This window comes from Solea solea, chromosome 8 (genome assembly GCF_958295425.1).
Source record: "Solea solea chromosome 8, fSolSol10.1, whole genome shotgun sequence".
In the NCBI taxonomy this organism is placed as follows: Eukaryota; Metazoa; Chordata; class Actinopteri; order Pleuronectiformes; family Soleidae; genus Solea; species Solea solea.
Window position 1 is genome coordinate 17185377 of NC_081141.1, and position 21353 is coordinate 17206729.

The 21353-nt window shown below is 41.5% G+C and overlaps 1 protein-coding gene across 1 annotated transcript in view; it reads left to right on the plus strand.

Annotated features, from left to right (window-relative positions):
• The first annotated feature begins 14742 nt into the window (after nucleotides 1–14742).
• Nucleotides 14743–21353, plus strand: part of ptch1 (patched 1) — a 48762-nt gene continuing 42151 nt past the window's right edge. Inside the window, exons 1-2 of the mRNA XM_058635627.1 lie at nucleotides 14743–15305; nucleotides 16908–17100. Of these exons, the coding sequence (XP_058491610.1) occupies nucleotides 15135–15305; nucleotides 16908–17100 (364 nt within the window). The 5' untranslated portion in view covers nucleotides 14743–15134. The remainder of the gene's footprint in view (nucleotides 15306–16907; nucleotides 17101–21353) is intronic.

A 21353-nucleotide genomic window follows, 5' to 3' on the forward strand; every position in this document is an offset into this window, starting at 1 on the left:
GTTTTGATGTAATTTAACCACTGCAACCCTTATGAATCACTAACCTGATTCACCACTGAAATTGGAGTAGGAGTAGCTGAGGTCTACACTGACTTTTCAACCCCAGCCACTAGAGGGAATCACTTCAACAAATCATGTGACTCACACTTTTCTCTCCTTCTCAAGGCTTGATCAATAAAGACACCGTGTTTGCACATCCCGTCTTTCACCTGGACGTCACACAGTCGACTACTATCCGCGCTGTGTGTGTCATAATCACACATTTTGGTGACAGAGAAGGATTAATCTCATTCAACTCAGAGGCCCTGGGAACAGTGGAGGCGTTGAAAAATAGCGCCTAAACTCCCCGTGTCTTTGCCTGACTGGCTGGGTGGTCTCACAGGCACAAATATCATACTAAATGACCATCCTGTCGACAGTTCAAAGCAGCACTTTCAAACAAACAGAGGGGCAGAACACACTGCTAGAGAGGAGACACAGACATGCAACATAACCAATACTTAGCCATGGCTGGGCTGGGCTGAAATGTGGAAAGAGAGAGAGCTATATATCCTTATATCCTATATATATATATATATATATATGGAGATGTGAGGGTTGAAGAGGCAGAGTGACCATATGATGAGATAGGAGGTAGGGAGGAAAGGAAAGGAAAGGAAAGGAAAGGAAAGGAAAGGAAAGGAAAGGAACGGAAAGGAAAGGAAAGGAAAGGAAAAAGGGACAGAAAGAAAACCAGGGAGATGTCCCTGCACTGTTCTCTGTGTGTGTGTGGTCTGAAGACCTCCAGGCTTGTTCTGGGGTGAGTGTATGAGTGCACACTTCCTGGGCTCAGAAAGCAAAGGGGGGAAAAATAAAAGAAAGAGAAAGAGGGAAGTCTGCACAATAAAGGGAATGTTTGCATTTGCTTGTGTATGAGAGTGAATGAGCGGGAAGGTCTTCTTTGTTGAACAAGCGAGCAAACACTGGCATGTTTGACTCGCCATGGGGAGATCACAATGTTATTTGCAAATATCTCATCTAACCCACCGTCACCCAGCAACAGCGAAACACACAGAGAAACACTCGTGGATCTGCGCGTCTTTGTGTATATATCACGTATATTAAATAATGCGTATCATTTTATCTTTATAACCAAAAACATGCAAAATATCGATGTGGAGTACATGATTTTAATGTGTCAATCAGGCTGTTGGATGGTCACCTAGAAACTCCTTATTATGTCGCCATATTGTCATCACAGCCAATTTGAATGAGCCTCGTGGTGGCTTAGATTCACAAAAAATAATAATAATTTGAAAGGTGCAAATGCAAAGTTTGATATTTTATTATTTCTCGCCGTACACATGTACACAGAAAGTATGCAAATAAAATAAAAAACATAAATACAAAAAAAATGCATACAACACTGCACATGGACAACCTAACCATTTGCATAAATTATATAATTAGCACATTTGTAGAAATGCATACAACCCCCTTTCACACGCACACGCCCACACACATCAAACACACATATTTGTGCTCAATTAAAATTAACACGCAGTGAGGCCCAGACCCTGAAACCATTTCCAGAGTCATTTTGTAGACTGGGTCTCAACCTCTCACACTGCAAAAGACGGAAAGATCCGGTGCCGAACAGACCGTGTTACATATGACTCGACTACAGTTTTCCCCAAACACAGAGACCTTTTCTTCAAATAAAGATTATGATTGGACTCCATCAGTCATCCGTTAGGGCTGGACCAGAGCTTTTTCCACCCTCAATCTAGAAGGAACCAGATGCCACAGTATATCCTACACACAATACACACATACATGCACACATAGGCAAACAACTTCAGCTCCAGATTAGGGATTTGGGGAATAATATATCAATTCAAAACCAAATGACTGCTGCCTAACCAAATAGTCATCTGGTTGGCATAAGGCGTCCATGTTTTCATTATTTTAATGAAGAGAATTGTTTCTGAAATTATAAAATGGGAGTTTTTATGTGGAGAAAAGCGCAAAGGTTATCACATAGAAAAAGTGTATATGATGCTGATGCTACAGACAACAATGAAATTAGGAGATGGTGTGAAGTTTTGTGGGTAGACACTGTCCATATACAGTAAAAAAAAAACTTTTCTAATTCAAACTTGCAATCAAACTTTTATTCGATTTCAGATGACTTAGGATAAATGTCATGATTTTCTTTATTCCTGATGTCAGTCGGTAAAATAAAAATTCACCAATCTAGACAATTTTTTTTACACAAGATCAGGATTTTGTGTTGTTTTTCTTCTCACAGTCACAGCATGTGTTGCGGTCATCAGCCGCAGCCTCACATGGCCCTCAAGTGCACACAGGATGTCTTGTCTGACGGCAATAAATAATCCGGGTCATTAGTCACTTTGCTTCAGTGACACACAAAAAAACTGCAAAGACACAGGGGCACAAGTATGGCCGCACACACACACACAAACTCACACATGTATGTGCAGATGGAGACACACACCATACACACATACATGCCCATCCATTTTCCTACAAGTACATAAACACACACACAGTAGCCCATGCAGATGAACAGGCTGGTAACAGCTTAAGGACTTAACTAACTAACTCTTTAACGCATTATCAATTGTACTAACAGTTACCACCTGTTACACCTGCACAAATGAATGAACTTCAATACAAAACCCACAGTGTAGTAGTGTATTGTATTATGGGAAGAGTAGAGCTTTCAAAGTGCTGACCTGGACTCATGTGGCCTGTGGATTTCAGGGACCGCCTCAGTGAAGGATGGTTTGTGGAAACATGTCAAGATGCTCAAGACACAGAATATATTTTTGAACATTATAAGTTATAATTTAACTTATAATTAAACTGTATGCCATGCAGCTCTGCCCATGAAGACAGACACATTCTACTGTTCCTGCACTGAAATATTAATATATATGATACGTGCACATTTAGAGTATGTCAGAATGATTAAAATACTTAGAGGACATGTACAATTTTTGAATTATTTCTGATCCTATTTTGAATGTGGACCTGAAGAAACAAATAGCTTTGTTTTACAAGCATAGCTTGTAGTCCAAAGTGCATGTAATGGCCGTTTACCTCATTTCAAAGTCCCTACGCCACTTAATCTGCAGTAGGTTGTGTATCCTAAATTTGACTCGTAATCCACACAATTATCATTCACATAGTCCATATAAAGTCCAGTGGAGACAGGAAATATGTTTAAAAAAACAAACAAAAAACCCCAACTTTATTTAGTACTTTACAATACTGGTCGAGTACTTTCCCAAATTAACACAGTTCCACTATTTCAAGAACCAAACAAAGGGTTATCAACGTTACCCAAGAAATTAAACTACTTGCGCATACTCATAAAGTAAATATACTGTAACCAATAACAAAGTTTTAAGTCATTACAAACTACTCTGACCAACAGACTTTATACTATGTTTGCACATGAACATCTGAATAAAGGATGATGCCGACAAAACATGTGATAAATTTTAAGCATATATTGTAAACACCAAACACAAACAACCACTATTTATCAGTATGAAATGCACTTCTTACCTATGCCCACACGGGTTTGCCTGTGTATGTGTCTCAAAGTCACCTCCCTGTGTTTTTCCAGCCGTCTGTCAAAATGGACACACTTACCATTTACATGCAGAATGCAGGAATGTTTATGATACCCTGTTAAATATAATGATGGCTCGGTTTGTCTCCATGAATTAAGGCCTTTCCTATAAAAAGAAGAAAAGGAGGGTTCCCCTGGGGCATGTTTGGGGCTCTCTCCTCACAGCACAATGGTTTTACACACAGTTCTGGAGCGCTAAAACGGTGCTCTGTATATATGCTGTGACTTCACGCTGTCTTGCTAAATACAAGCCAGATACCCTCTCTGACATCGGCTGGGTTTTTATGGTGAGATGTTTGAATTGAAGTTTTGTTCTTTTTCATTTCTCTTGGGGGGGGGGTTCTTTGTTTTTTTGGAACAATACCCCTGGAAATAACTTAAGCCCAAAGTTACTACTGCGTTACGGTGAGTAATGGCACAAACCTTTCACGACAGAACTATGTATTTACCTCAGCAGATGAATGAAACCGATTTCACAAAAGGTGTTGACGTCACAGATACGCTTCCTGGTGCTTCTCCCGCTTAATTCATCCACTTCAGAGCAGTGAAACGTCAGTTACTCAAGGCCTATTTCACAAAAGCTTGATTAATTCACACATAAAAGCACAAATGATTGCGTTAATTAAAAAAAGGTTATCCACCACTGCTAGTGTCATTATGTCAACAAATACCAAATGAGCAAGAGCCGTCAATGTAAAAGGAAACGTCTAAATGTCTTCGGTGAAAAAGACCTTTACTGTCTAACATAAGCACACCAGGAAACATAAGCTTGAGACAAATTTGCAGCACAACAGGAAATTAAAAAAACAATGGTCACAGGAATCTAATTTCATATCATACATGGAGGTTATGATAATTTAAAACCATGGCATTATTCAAGGTGATGATTTCCACGTTTAGATATTTGGTCCAGAAAACATATACCATCCATTTTGTTTTTCTCCAGTGACACGCTACAAAACAACACTGAGGAATCAATGTAGCCTGCTGGGCCTCTCAATTAGAGTCCAGGCTCAGCTCGACCAGAGCCAGATGTGGCTCTCGAGATGCTGATTATGTTTGTTTCATTTACAAACACAGCTCAGAGCAGATTCTTCATTTTCTGGCCTCCCGTCGCCCCCCCTCCAACCCCCCCACTCCTCTCCCTCCTCTCCCTCGAATCTATATACACAGGTTCTCATTCTGACATAAACTGCAAACAAAGAGAATTTTGGTTCTGTTATATTTTAAAGACTCTGTTTGTTCGAAGATGTCACCCAGGGCCATGGTTTATGGCATCACTGCAGCGGCGGTGATGCTTTGTGTGACTAGCTTGTTTACTCGGGAGAAAACGCACAGCGGAAATCTCTGGGTGACAGTCGAAAGTACATAATGTCATTTTGAGGACGCGGAGAAACGACTTTGACGTTTCGTGACAAAACCCTGACAGTGGAAATAGTACACTGATTCCAGTGGTATTTGCCTCGCAACTATTAATTAACACACACATTTCTGTCTTATATGCAGTTTTATGTCACTTTCAGACATCCGTGAGTCAAGCCATGTATGATAAAACTCAGGATTTCTTACACAACATTGTGCTGTTCCTTTGGGTTATGTACCACATCATCAGACCCCCCGCTGTTCCCCCATCTGACCTCAGCCAGTGCAGCCTCTTTAGCAGGAAATGACCTCACACGCGGAGAATGAACCCACACCATCACACGACAACCCTCTTCAACCTAAGGTCATAGGCCAGTGGAGTCATGGGGGAGTCAGGGTGTGTGCGCTGGAAACGTGTGTGAGGGTCGTCTCTGATCAGTTGTCTCCGGTTGGACAGTTTGAGTGACCCGTGTGTTTGTGTGAGCGGTTCTGTGGTATGTAAGGCATGTGTGACTGTTGGTGCATGTGTGTGTGTGTTTAGGTGTGTGTGGATGCACACACCTGTGGGTGAGCAGGTGGAGATAAGTACACTTTTGATTGTTGGTCTGTGAGAATGTGTGTGTGTAATAAACCTTCTGGCTTTCCTTTAAAATCATGCATGACCTATTTTGTTTTGTTTCAGAATGACCACTCAAAAAGAAAAATGAATGACAGTGTGAGGCCACTTGCTTTGTCCAGATGTTAGTTTTTTTTACTGGAAGTGCTCCCTCTCTTTCTTTATGCATGCACGTGTCTGTGTACAGATGTGTAACTTTGTTCAACTTTGCTCAACTTTGCAAATGTTTTAAACCACATCCAGTTTGACTTTAAGATCAACTGACCAATGCTTTCTCCTCTTCCCATGGTCAAGAACTTAAATTGTGCCTCTTCAGTAGTGGCTCCAAATCTATGGAACACACTTCCAAGACCTGTGTGTTTAAACAAGCCTTTTAAATAAGTGTTTTAGTGCGTGTTCATTTTGTCTTTTAACCGTATCTGTTTTGCTCGGGTTTTCCCTTTTATTTTATAATATCTACATTGAGTTCTACTCGTAAATGAAATCATTTGCAGGATTAATTGGTACTGTCACAAAATATCATAATATTCAGTTTTTAATTCAGCGATAAAACCACACAAATTTACTTTCTAGTAAACCAGAACTGTAAGACCGGAACCGAAGATTACAGAAACTTCTAATCAAATGTTTTACAATCTGTTCATATCAGTATATTCAGTGATTCACGGTTCAGCAAGTTATCCTTGAGGTGGACTGTTTTTCTTTTCATCCGTGGTTCATGACTGAAAACCTGTGCATTGGTTTTTATGTGTATTTGGGGGTATGTTAGTAATGATGTAACCTAAACCACACTAACATGCGTGTGCATACACATGCGGGGATATACTCAGCACACACACCTTTCCTTGTTTTGTTTTGTATTTTTCAATCTAAATTAATTGGTTGATCAACCCAACCTTGGCAATTAAACTTTTATAACTGCACAATAAAAGAAATCATTAGTTTTGGTTGGAGGATGACATATTTGTGCAGGAAAAGCACAGGTGTTACTGATAACAGTAACGATTGATCAGAACGCTTAGTCGGACTAACATACCTGGATAATGTGATTCATAGTCTGATTACTCCTGCATTTGCTGTTTGTATTTCTGCATAAAGGTGAACAGGAAACTGATTCAACACATACTAGTTTATAAAGAGATACAGTGCCACCTACGGAGGTGCAATCAGCCATACACGGCCAATAAATCGATTTTCTCCTCCCCATGTATACTCTGCAAGTTGTCCAGTTGCCTGTCTTAGTCAGACTATGGCCTTAGCTCGATCAAACTAAAGGACTAAAGATTGTTTTGTTTTCCATGACTGTTTAGCCACACAGATCCACAGTGTACGTCAGAATCAGGGCAGCACATGACAACATGAGGATAAATGTGAATTCCGCAATATAAGTCATTTGTATCAAGTACCTTCAGTTTGTTGTACTTCATTTCTGAAATGTCGCGGGTCCATGCTCTCTGTTCCCCTGACCTTCACTCTTCCTATAAAACCAAGAATAGCTTCCTGTTTGCCATCCTCCCCCAAAACAAGAATCTATCCGCGTATAAGCACACATTGACTTTATTTCATGCTTTGTTTGACTTTTCTGCTTTACACACCAGCATAGTAGTGAGCGGACAAATCAATGTATGTTTACTTGGATCACATTTTATCTGAAACAGCCTCTAAACCAGTGTCGCCCCAAACCTTTTATATGGGGGACACACTTTTTTAGAGATGACAATCTCTTGTGAAATATGACTCACAAGAAGAGTAGATTTGTGCATAACATACTATAACATTTTGACTATTCTACTGAAACTATTCATTTGAATAGGCCAACTAGCCATTTCCATTAGATATAGGTTTAAAAACTTCACATTGTATGCATGTAATTTAATAAATCTTAAGTAAAATGTTTGAAAAACCTATAATACTTTGCAGCCTTTGGGAATGACTGCTTTAAACTAGTCCTCTTCCACCTCATGACCACACTCCTCTTTTCCGGCGTACAAGAAATAGTTAATGGCATAGAACATCAACTACATCTAACTTGACTTTATCATGATAACAACAATAGTGCAGATTAATTTTTCTCTCCGAAACACAAGGCTGGATTTAGATAAACAGTCAACGGCACATTCTGTATACACACAACAGCCCTAGACAGTCTATGGAAAATCACAGCAATAATTAAAATGCATCCAGTAATTGCTCTTTGATTATATCCAGTTGTGTTTACATTTAACCATTGCATTTGGAAATATGAAGTCAGCCTCTCTCTTCCGTCATATGCTGTCTTTCTTCCATTCTTTCACAACGTCTTTTATCTGTCCATTCGCTCTCACCTGTCGGACAAATTCTGTCGCACATCATCTATTTTAGCTGAGATATTTTTCGTTAAATGTTCACAGCAAGAAGATTTTAGCTGGACGTAGAGTGTTTGAGTTTCCTTCGTCTTGAGCGATATGCATAATTTAGGCAAGCAGATTGCTAGCAGGTGGTAATTAGGAAGCAGAGATGTCAGCCGAAAGATACAGGCCCGGATAATTATGACAGTCGTTTCCCCCCTAATCAAGACGGACCTCACAGATAGCTCATCAGACATTGCCACAACCAAAACAGCCCAGACGGCTGTATGCGTGAATTTGAAATGCAGAGAGGAATGCAGGTGTGACCGTGTGATATACTGCACTGTAGGAGGAGGGTTTCATAACCCTGCACTTGCAGATGTCCTGCAGTGGGTCCATAAATTCCCTCACAATCTCCTGTGATGCTCCAAATTGAGCTGTTGGGGCTAATTGGCCACTTAGGATATGACTTCATTGTACTGTGGGGAAAACAAGCAGATGACGATTATGACATTTCACCGATGAGCCAGAGGAGAGTTGACGATGCCTTATCTCAAGCAGTCACATTAAAGTGAACTAAACGTATTATATATATATATATCTGCCACAATTTCACTCACTTCATCCACCTCATACACAGAAGTATGTGAAGCACATGTGAGAACAGCACACACACGGCTTGGAGAAGAGTTGTGACTTTGAAAATGAACATTCCCCTGTTGTCTCTCCATATTTCAACAAGGGAACAACAATAATTCCACAAACAGATCCGAGTTCCAACATTTCAAGGCTGATCTGTGCTTATTCGATTTTTAATTTTTTTTATTTTTTTCATGCATTGGATCGGTCATAACAATCCAGAAATCCAGAATCCACTGTGGCTGCACAAAAGTGCATTCTCCAATAAATAAATACCGTCATTCTGTGGGATTGCCAAAATTCCAACACAACTTATCCAAATTAGGAACATCCAAATCTCTGTAATGAGAGTGTTTATGTCAGAGGAGTTTCAGTCAAAAGCTGTGGAACACGGTCCATGGTGTATTGCCTTGTCTCTAACTCTACTCCTCCGCTCGTCTTCGTTGTCAGTTTGTGGTCTTTATTAAATGGCCAGATACTTACTTAAGTATATGTGTATTACTGACTTATAGAAGAGCATGCCACCAACTGGACTGGAAACCCTTGCACAGATGGTACATATGGTCTGCTGGTGGTGTGCTCATGGAACTTTAATGGTGCAGGAATGAAAGAGGTGCAACTCTTCCTTTCACAATAAGTGATAATAGGGTTATGGTAAAAAAAAACAAAAAACAATAATAATAATTGTGTTGCCTTAATGTCATATAATTCTTCTTTTCTATCATAATAAGAGGATGTCTGAGTGACGGAAGGCATCATACAGAAGTGGAATTTCAGTTTGTGCACCTTGTGTTCAAACCATAAAACTGACACAAAATCCTATAATTGCATGTTTGTGATGCTGTGAGACACACCTCAAAATACCTTGTTGTGTTGTTTGTTTAATACCAGTTCCCCATTAATACAACATTTATTTTAAAAACCCAGGCAACCAATCGTGGAAAAGGGGCAGTAACTTTGTTAGAATAAAGCTACGGTGTATTATTCCTTTAATTTGCAACATTAATAATATGTGGGGATTCATTAAGGAGCTCAAAAGTATGCATCAGCTCTGTGGGAACAATTACTCTTAATGGTGGTTGATGCAGCTTGTTTATGAGCTTGAATTCTATTGAGGAATGTAACAGTTCCTGCTGTTGTTAAGACTAGACTGAACAGGAGGTCTGAGTGAGTAAACAGAGTTCTGGACAGCTTATGAGGTTCTTACCTTTAAATGTGTCACTTTTTCCAGTGGGCCTCCCACAGAGACCCACCTCAGGTCAAATGGAAGTAAGCAAACCTTCGGTCAAAAAGTGCCAATCTGCAGATGTTCAAATCTCAAACCAAGTTATTTGTTTGCGAGTGTGCATTTGTGAGTCAAAATTTCCTTTTCCTTCTTTACACAATTTATGAAAAATTAAATTTGTTGAAAAGTCAACTCCATCTGTTTGACTTCTCTGCCAGTTTTCACTTGCCCCCCCCCCTCCCCTTCAGTGGAGCCACAGCACTGATATTGTACTATGATGCTTATTTGTTGAAGCCATGTGTGTACATTCAGAGGAACACACTTTTCCTGTTAACAGTGGAGGCTGAACCCACTTAGAAAAATTACAGCCTCTCAGGCCATTTCTGCAGACCAGACCACAGCCTTGTCTAAATATCAGTCAGGTGCAACACTGTTTATCCCAGATCTCAAGGTAAATGTTGGACAAACACCCACGTGGACTGTTACAGGTCCAAATCAGGACGTTACGACTGATAGGAATTAAAGTGAAATGACTTAACTCTTCTCAAATCAAAATTAAAATTCATCTAAAAATGTCTGCATGTATAGTTACATAAGACACACTTTTCTCATGTCTTTACAAGTTACTTTTTTCAAACCTGATAAAGCCTGATTTATGCAAACCAAAGTTCCTATGCCACATGATTACATAGACGATAACTGACTTGCATACAACTGAATGACTATTTCAAGAACCAAAAGAAACACAAAATCTACAAGCAACAATTTCAGACATGTACTTGAGGTATATGGGGTTATGGGCTGTGTGGAGAGTTTACCTATTCTGATTAAATCAGTCAAACAAAAGCATTTTCTGTGTTGTGTCACGATTCCTTTCGTCGACGTCTCCGGTGCTGCTGGATGGAGCATGATGGAACTGGCCTCTTGGATCCTCACCGAGCTGCTCTGATTGTGCATACAAAGCCAGTCGGAAATTGGGAGCAGTAAACAGAGGCCAGGCGGTGCTGCGAGCTGTCAAACAGCTCGGTGTATGATTGAAGACAACCTTGAGCTAGAACATAAACATCCCAGCAGGCTCTCATTGTGCACTCAGCCCCTACAGCTTCACGGGCAGCCATGATGGATCAGTGGAGATGGCAGCTGGGTCAAGATGGAGGAGAAGGGGATAGTTTTATGAGATATTGGGAGTGGCACCTGCATGAGGGGTGCAGAGACAGTGGAAATAAAAGTGCAGCTTCAGTTATAAACACACCTTCAAGGTTAATTCAGGTTGAATACTCCAAGTCCTATTTTCATAGCTTTGGTCTTTGAGGACAGTGACAAAAATAGTAATATGATGATATGATAAAATGTAGAGTCATCTCGATTGAACTTTTGCTGTGCTACATTAAGTAAAGTCAAAGATAGACAAGACTCATATATACTGTAGGTTTGTTGCCATTTTTACAGCGAGTGGAATAAAAAGAAAACAGAGAGAGGGGGAGTCCAAGAGAGCATTCTTGCTTAATTAAGCTCCTACGTTTGTGTGCTTTGTTTACTTGTTTTCACTTTTTCTTTCTGTTCCTTTTATTTTGCAGTGCACTGAGAGTCAATTTAGATGGTGCAAGTGGCTGCAATATCACCAAAAACCACTCTTCTATCTTGTCTTATGGTATCTGGCAAACACAAACTGAACCGTTATGTCCATGATTATGCCAATTACTGAACTAAGAAACTAGCTGATTTTAGAAAACGGGGGCTTTTATTTTGGCTTTGGTGGAGATTGTTTTTTGTTTTTGTTTGGTTTGAATACTGCTGATATTGACTCAAAGGAAGAGAAGATAAAGGTTGATAATTTCTCAAAAAAACAATTAGAAACCTTAGATCTTAAATCTTAAATTAGAAAGCCTTACGATCTCTAAAAGACGTTTTTCACTTAAGGATGTCAATATGTTGGCACATTTCAGCCTCAACCATAATCCACCTGCAAATCATAAATAAGCACATGAACTTAACAAGATTTTACCCCCTTTTATTCTCCATGGCCGCTGGCCAGCCACCAGCCTTGAGAGGCGTGAAGGCCCCCGTCGGGAGGCAAAGAAGGTGATTGCCTGATGAAGTCATTCTGGGATCAATGCCCGAATCCTCCACCCCCTAAATGAATAACTTCATCTCCTTTTCCTCATTACAGAATCCATGTGGATCTGGAAGAGGAGGAGTGAAATATGAACAATTAAAATAAGGCAAACATCAATTACCAGGTTCCCATGAGCTACACAACAACCACTAGTTTAATTTTTAACCCGTGGACAGTATTTTGAAAAGTTTGACACAGTCGGTGAATAGATGAACTGCTTCTGTACTACATTAAATCACCACTCTTTTGGGAGTATTCTCTTATTACTGCTGCTTTCATTTAAAGAGCAATGTTATAAGTCTGAATAAACTTGTTGTTCCTATTGCTCAGAAAAGACTTAATTACTGCCCTGACTTGGGTCTGACAAAATTAGAAGAAGCTGATTTGGAATATGCTTCTTCCTGCTTAGTATAATTCCTAAAGTGAATAATTAGTCCATCTGATCCACATTAGCACATGATGGTAAATAATAAAAAAAAGGAAATATGCTCATGCTTGGTCAAGGGTGTTTTGGCATCTTATGTGCATATGCATTTCATTAGTTCACACAGATGCTTGCAATATAATCTCCCGGAGCATTTTTACTGGCATATCTTTACAGCCGCTGCACTACAGTATATTCGAAGGGGAGGGCCATTTTCCACAATGACCTGTGGCTCTTTGTTGGAGTCCCACAGAGTTACCGTCATGACAACAGCCTGGAAATGTCTCGCACAGATATCGTGCAGCAGTTATGACTCCTGCTTGCTTTAAGGACACATTCCACTGACAGGCCTGCTTCTATTCCGAGGCATTAGGGGGCATCGCAGGCTAACTTTGTTTGCCTTAGATAGGTTTCTCCACTCACACACCACACTGGGGATATCTGATTACCAGTGAAATGATAGGATTGTAAATTATTCTAAAGAAAAATCTAATTTTGATGGGAGGGAATATAATGTAGATAACCTTGTTTAGATACAAATCTTTAGCATATTGACTGACCTAAAAAAGGTTTTTAGAAAATTAAAATGTAATCTTTGGAGTGTAGGTGTGATTCACATCTCCATTACTTACTGATGTAGTGTATTTGTCTGCACACCTGTGTGCAGCTACAGGTGGGCACCATGTAACTGTGTCCTCCTTTTTTTCTAGCTGTGTTTGTTTATGTTTGTATGTGTTTGACACGGGATCTTCCTGGCGTGGTAGTGTTTACAATCCCCAGCCAATCAAGTGACAGACAAAAGGTCAAATGAAGCAAACAGGACCGGACCACCCACGTGGCCAAATAGGAAACAGCCATGTAATTGTGGAAGAAATGTTTCCAATGCTGAGCAGGATGACGATGCAATCTTCTTTTTTTCCCCGAGTTCAGTTCTTTTCATTTTCATCATAACAAGACAATATCTTGGATTTTGTCCAGAAAACTTTCCCCACCTGGACTGAAGATGGTGAGAGACAGCCAGAGGAGTCGCTGGTGAGCACACAAAACCTGGGCTACTCATCCATCTTTATGGGTAAATTGTGACTTTATGGTGAGTTGCTGTGTTGTTTTTCCAACATTAATTTCGCGTTATAGTCAGTAAAATGAGTTCAAATTCAATTAACAGGAGTTTAATCATAGCTAACATATTTGTACCTCTTATTTTTCCAGGTCACATACGGTATTATTAAAATTAAATGAACGTCATTTACAGCTGATGTCTGTCTCTGAAATTCACGTACTAAATGTCATTTAGTAAAGGGTAAAAAGACTAGACTTGACTTAGACTTGACACTCATTACTTCAGATTCGACTTAGACTTAGTGAAATGACTCGAAATGGCATGAAATTTCATTCGAAACTGTACATCCCACAAAGGAAGGTAAGACAGGAAGTCAGTCAGTTGGTTGCTAATTTAAGCTAAAGCTAGTTAACGTCCTGGTGGGTGAAAAGTTAATTTGAAATGCATTTCCACGGTTTAATGTTGGTCTAATGCCAGTATTCTTTACATTTTAGGCTCTATAGTTTTATTTATTATCATTTTATTGATATTAATAACATATTTCTTTACAAACAATTGAGTTTTATGGGACAAAGAAGCAGTCCTTACACTACAGTGTAGCAGTTCAAAATGACTGTCTTTTTTTACCATTTTATTTAAATGTGGAATATCTTACTACTCGTTTGAGACTTGCTTGTGACTTCCATTTCTGGTAAAAAAAAACCACTTTAAATCATTAAAAGGGTTAGTGACGTTTTTATTTGTAGTTCGTATAGGATGACAGATGAGGTGATTTGTTTATTCTTTAGCAACAGTTTGATTGTTTTGACCAGTGAAAGTCTCAAATACTCGGCTAGTTCCACAAATGTGATATAACACTGCCTATTTGTTGAAATCTATACGTAGCAGGTCTCATGGTATAGAAAGGCTGACAATGCAGTGCTGTAATTTGAGACTTAGCTGCTGATATAAAGTTGCAGGTGTAACATGCCTCGGCTCGGCCTCCATCTGACCCACCATCCGTGTATATTGTTTCACACTCCAGCTCCTCTCCGACAGCCTGTGAAAAACCATGTGAAAAACCCAAAACACCAAACGCACCGGGCTGGTTTGGCTATTCCCTGAAGTTGGAGATGCACACGAGGTCCCTCTGCCTGGGTGGTCTCTCTACTTTAGTGAGCTGTTGCTAAGCAGCTAATAATAGTCGTGTTTGCTGAGTAATTTTTGCCCTTCTGGAACCAATCAGATGCAAGAAAGACCTGCAATCTGACAGCCCTAGAGGCGGGATCTGGAGTCTTTTTTCCTCCCTCTCAGCCCTCCTCCTCCCCCTCTGCCTCCAAATGGAGAGAGGTCTTTTCTCCTCTTCTATTGAATCTCAGAGTTGGCCGTGACGCGCGGCCCAAGGGAAGACCACATAGATCTCCACCAGAATGCCACCACGACCATCGAGCTTTCTGACTCGTGTATGGGAATCACGTTGCGCACGTCGCTTTTTGAAAGAAACTTAACTTTTTTTTCCAGAGACTCGGTGAGTGCGGTGGAAGCGGCGGAGACCTCCGGATCACGAAATGTTGGGATGGAAGGCGCAGACTTTGACTCGCCGTCTCCAACAGGAGTATGAAGTCCTACTTCACGGGTGTGAGATCTCCGAGAGTGAAACTCTGCTGCTTTGGGATATCGCTGCACGCTTTCGGGGAAATACCATAAAGTGGGAAACGGTAACCCTCTCGCAGTCCCCGCAACATGGCCTCGGCTGCTAATGCGCCCTCCGAGCAGGAAAACAGAGACCCCGATCGGCCGAGAGTAACGCGGAGGAACAGGGGGGACTACTCCCGCAGCACGCCGCTGGATTTGGAGTATTTGCAGCGGCCGAGTTACTGCGATGCCGGCTTTGCTTTGGAGCAAATATCAGAGGTGCGTATCTCCTGTCGTAGTCGAGAAGGAGCTTCATGCTCCCGGTTTCATTGTATCAACCATATAAAGTGGCCAAACTATGTCCAGTCGCTGCTAGGTAACGGGGAAAGGCAAGGGCAAGAGGGGGGTACGCACGGGGGTTAGACCACTAGGTTGTACCGAGCCACAAGTTGTTCTGCTTTATATTCCGAATTCGGAGTCTTCCTGTGCTGCCGGCTTCTGCTCAAAGATGCCAAACAAGTTAGATGCGCACATACAACCACAGGATTGTTGCTTATACTGCAACATCCAGGCAGTCAGTCCTATAACGGTCCCATCCACACACAGCAAAACACGCAGCTTCCACCCGCAGTCACAGCACAACCAGGGACTCTTTCACAAACTCAAGCTTCACATAAGCTGCGTAAAACGTTTAACCGCATGAGATTAATATTATAAAGTTTGTGTAACAGTGAGTGACCATGACCGACTCTCTTTGGGGGGAAAAAAAAGAAAAACAGTCAAATCCATGTGGCTGCCCTCTTTCGTTCACAAATATTGTGAGACTGTGACGGCTCTTCCACTCCCCATGCAGGCCGGAACACACGGGCTGGAGTGTGTGTGTGTGTGCGCGCGTGTGTGCACTTGGATTTGTTACCTCTGTAGTTACCTCTTCTGGCATAAACATTGACCTTGTCAGGACCAGTAGTCCTCACGGAGACCAAAACCTGGTCTAAATGAGGTGGAAACTGAGAAACATTTGAACTGTGGTGAGGTTAAGTTTAGTCATTAACTGGTTGTGCTTAAGGTTAGGGATAAAGCTTTGTTTAGGCTGTCCAAATGTCAGTGCAGGGTCCAAACGTGTGTGGTATTTGTGGGTTTGCACATTTTCTTTGCACTTGCACTTGATGTATAATACGTTACATAACTCCTTAAATATAGTGTCTGTTGTGCAGTAGTAGTTTTCATACTTTTGCTCATGTCAGTGTAAAATAGACACAAGGGTATGTGTATTGTATATTTGTGCCGTGACAGCTATCTCCTGTTCTGTACCTGATGGAGACCTTCACCGACCTGTTAAAATGAAGTCATCACTGTATCAGGGAAGTGACAGAAGTGGAGCAGCCTGTGTGCGAGATGACCTGCAGGGAATGAAGATGTCTTTCCTTTGCACACATCCTGCTAAGGTTACAGTTTATACATGTTACTGATATGACACAACTGGTGTCTCTCGCCGTGGGGAGTCCTCCAGTGACAGATGTGTATATTTTAGTCACTTTAGTGTACCAGAGTGAGACAACCATTGTGTTTCGTGATTCTGATCACAGCTTCCATTCATGTCCCTTAAAATCCTTCTTTGTACAGCGTTTTGTCATCTCACAGATAATCACAACAAGTAGTGAGCTCAGCCATCTCCATTGGGGCCTATAGTAAAGATATTTTAATAGTATTTCTCTTTGATATGAACACATACCCTTGATGGTCACACCACCTGTGACCATCATATCTTTTACCTGTATGACATTAAAGTGTTTCTGTTAAACCCATCATCTATCCAGGTAAGTACTGATTTTTGTGTTTGAATTGAATTTAATTTAAGGACACTTGTTTTGTCTTTTCTAGGGGAAGGCGACTGGAAGGAAAGCACCTCTGTGGCTGAGAGCAAAGTTCCAGAGACTTTTATTTAGGCTGGGCTGTTACATACAAAAGAACTGCGGAAAGTTTTTGGTTGTCGGCCTCATGATTTTCGGAGCTTTCGCTGTCGGCTTAAGAGCCGCAAATTTGGAGACGGACGTGGAGAAACTCTGGGTGGAAGGTAAGACACTACGTTTAATTCTACTGTTTGTGTGTATGTGTTTGACAGAAAGCTGTGAGAACTGTTCTTTATTTCACTGTTCTTGAGCTATATGACTTGATAGTGCATGTTCTGAAGGGCATAAGATGGTTTAGATTGGAAGAAGACAGAGTTATTGCTGCAAAACTAGCCTGGGGAATTGTTTATTGTTTACGCCCTGGCAGGTGGCCAAGTGAAGCCTGCAAATCACTTTATATATCCAGTATTTGCTGCATGTCAAACCATGTGAGATGCACGCACAAGATGTGCAAGATGTGGCTCTAACTGCTCGCAGAACTAAGGTTGTAATTAAGTTCATAAGCAGCTTTTGGGGTAGAGGAAATTTTTGTCAAAGCCGCCATTTTGTGAGAGAGTGTGTGAGTGTGTGTGTGTGTGTGTGTGTGAGTGTGTGTCTGCCTGCCTGCCTGCCTGCCTGCCCCCAGCAGTTGAATGCTCAGAGACTGTGTGTGGTCCCATTTTGGACAGCTCTCAACTTTCCAAAAAGATTTGTCTCCGGCTGCAGGGAAAACGTGGAGTGAGGACAGGAACTTGTGTTTGTGGAGTGGATGTTCTACTCACTTGTTGATTCTTTAAAGAAAAGAAGGAAAAAAACAACCTATGGAGAGGGAATTTTTTCGAGGAATAGGGAACTGTGCTTATGGCCGGTGCTTGGGGGGTAAGGGGAAGGGGCTGTGCTTTTTTTCCCTTCCCTTTGATGTGCATTCCTGCACTCAGGGCCAGAGTGTGCTGTGGGAGTCATGAATGGAGGAGCAGACTTTGCCGCTGAGAAGTTTAGCACATATTTTTGGTCATATTAAAGAAACAAAAGATTGTTATGGATGCATAGTTTTTGTGCTTGGCATTTCTACTCTCCAAAATAAGGAAAAGGGAAGATCCAACATTAAAGCAAATGATTTCTGAGCAGATCGAACACACTCTGCCTCCTCCTCAGGTTGTTGGTCTCTCCTTGTGTGTTGCTGCTGCAGGGGTTTGACAGACAGCGTGTTCTTCTCATGTGTGGTGCAGGCACAGTTGGCGGCAGTTAAAGTCAGAGTAGAGCTTCCTCAGTAGAGGACTCCTGACTGAAGTCAGAGGAACACAATGTTTTCACTCCATGTTAACATTAAGAATGTAAATGTATCTTCATTTTCTCTTCCATATCACTATTGTTCTCCCTAGAAGAGTTTCTTGGAATTTCTAAGTGGGGCTTATGGAGGTCAAGGGACAGCAGTACAAGTAGTATTTGAATTACAAAAGTTCCCTGAATTATTGTTGTTATTATTAGACATGTTTTAAAGCTGGAATAGACAACTTTCTGTCCTTATCTTGTCATTGTGATGTTAAGTGATTGCACACTGTAATGGCTATAGATGTATCCCCTATAAGTCTTGCTTAGGTTTCTTTGTGGCAGAGATGACTGGAATTAACCTGGTACAGTAGTAAGTACCATGTAGTACCATGTAAGATGCTTATTATGACACAATACAACACTGGCTCTCAGAAAAGGCTCTTTAAACACAAAATAATCCATAGTGTAATGGAACAGAAGAATAATTTCACAAAGGACTTAATGTAATAACTCCTAATACAGTGGTTGCATTTGCTCAGACTTCCTTCCCTTTGTCTTTTCATAGAAGCTATTTCAAAAAAGTGTATCTCTATGAACATGACAAACGGCTGAACCATTCTTGCAACCTCGGTTAGACATCTACAACACCGATACACAAAGATCTGCTCACACACTCACACAGACACTGACAAAGAGACTGGGCTGCCGTGGTTTCCTAGGTCCCGGTACGTGAGGGGTTCCAGATGTTGGTAGGGAGAGATCTGTTTGTTTAGATTAGACTGCACAGCTGAGGGATAGATTAGTTCTGCCTGGACTGTGTAATGTTGTGCTGGGCCGTGCTGGGGGACTGGCCCATCGTCCGAGAGGAAAAAGAGGAGAGAGAAGAGGACAGCGCGGCTGTTTATGTTTCATTTGGAACTGCCCTCAGCAGGCGACCCATGGACGACCCCGCTTGGAAGCTGTGTGGCCTGTAGACACACACACACACACAATACTCCCATCTCATATTTGATCTCTCAATTCCCTGACAATTGACTGGAGCAGTGTTTTTACATTTGTGATCTCATTTCTTGTCTGTCATCACCTGCTCTCTTTTCGTGCAGAGGTGGCTGAGGTCTACGACAGACAACCATTAACTGCACACCGGAGTCTGTCGGTGTGTTTATTCTGCACTCTCTCACGTGCCACAGCCTTTGCGGGGATTGTCTCTTCTCACATCTTCTCACACAGCGCTCACTCAGCACTGTTTATAAACACTCAGACACAGGAAGTTCTGTTTATTAGACAAAGCGACAGAGACCAATTGGGAGTCAGATGCATGGCTGCACAAAGAAGAGAAACTGTCTAGCATTTAGTGAATTATTGTGATGGTAATATTTTTAAAAGTCTTTTTCTATTCCTGTGTATCCTGGCTTCTAATGCACTGTGTGTATTTAGTGCAGATTGCATCTGCAGCGCAGATAAGCGCTGTTTATATCCACTGTACTATTTCCACTCACAGGAAATTATTAGCTGAAACAGGAAGTTGTAGTATTGTGGTCCTCTAGTTTCACTCTCGCCCCACACACTAATGTGACTTTCTGCCTCAGTGTGCTTCCCTCAGTGTCGGAACTCGTGCCCGTTGACCTTTGTTCGACTTCAGATACATTCGCAATTTCAGATTGCAGATGATTTCAGATGATCTTGCGATGATTAACTATAAGCCACGTACAGGGAGCAAAGACGTAAAAGACAGGAAAAAGACCCCTTTAGAGTTCCTCCTGGCTACAACTGGGAAATGGAGCCATCCCTTGGCATTCTGGGTTAAGGCAAACACTGGCCAAATTGTAAAGAAAATAGCAGCACCGCCTGCCTCTAATTAAAACAGTATCGCATAAACATTTGCCTTCCTGTAGGATGGACGCTCACTCTTCTGCTCCGTTTCTGCGCAGAGAGAAAGGGGCTGGGCGATTTTAGCAGAACTGAACAAGCATGAGAGGTGAAACGTCTTCAAACTGAACTCAAGCGAGTCCAGTCGCCTACAGCTAACGACTGGAGATGGAGCAGTGTGGTTACAGCGCTACAATGTTGATGGGGGAGATGGCACAGGGAGGAGAACTTGGGGCTTTTGAAGCTTGAGCTTTGGGCAAAGGTTGAAGTTGAAACTGGGGCCAAAGCAGATGAGCTTGAGCTGTACAGTAATCTGGGCTGAGTTGTGGTTTCACTGTAGTTTTAGCACTGAAGAGAGACTGGGGCCTATAGCATTCAGAAGACATCTTTTATTTTCATCATATATGAACTAGTGCTGAGGTGCACAGATTATGTATGAGCGAATTTAGTTCAATTAGTTTATGGTCCCCTGATTTATGGTCTGGACTAGGGCATTTGTCTGTGGGTTGTAGCCTCAAGGCTTCAACCCACAGACAGAGGAGAGGCCTCTAGTCCCAGAGAGCTTTCTGGTGTGGGGGGGGAGGGGGGCAGCGTAGGGGCCATGGGCCACGGGGGAAGACCCCTGGGACCCTGAGGTCATCTCGTAGAGGCCCCGCTATTTAAAACCTCACCTGATACTCACCCTGTGGCCTGGGTGCAGAGTGAAGACTCACAGCAGAGGAGAAGGGGGTGGAAGACATCCAGCAGAAGTCGCAGCTGTCACCAAGCCCAATTTGCATCCTGTATATGTTTGTATGTTTGTGCATGTGTTCAAATGTGTGGACATTGATGCATCTCAAAAGCCAGATGTTGATAAAGTGATTAGTAAGGTCATTCATTTCTTGTATCTGTATTTTTTAAATATGTTGACCTTTGTCCTCCAGCAGAGGGCACTGAATCTGATATAATTCTCTGGATTGACGCTTACGCCTGTCCTGTAACTCAAATAAGGATTATATTTTAGAAAATGTATCAGTGCAAGCCAACATTGCCGCATCGTGGAGTGACACAACAAAGTAGAGGCTAATTCAAACCCATACTCCTGAAACAAAAGCAACTCCCTTTAGCTTAATCCTGATGTTCAATGTGGAAATGGTTAAAATTGTACAAATCTGTGTTTGTGTGCATCATCCTGAGCCTTATTTAAGGTTTCAGAATCCAGTCTGATAGGATTTTTTTGTTTTTTTCCCAAGCGACTCCTTGCATGTCTGTTTTGTATCTAGTGTGATTAAGAGTTGAGTTGACAGAGTTGGTGGTT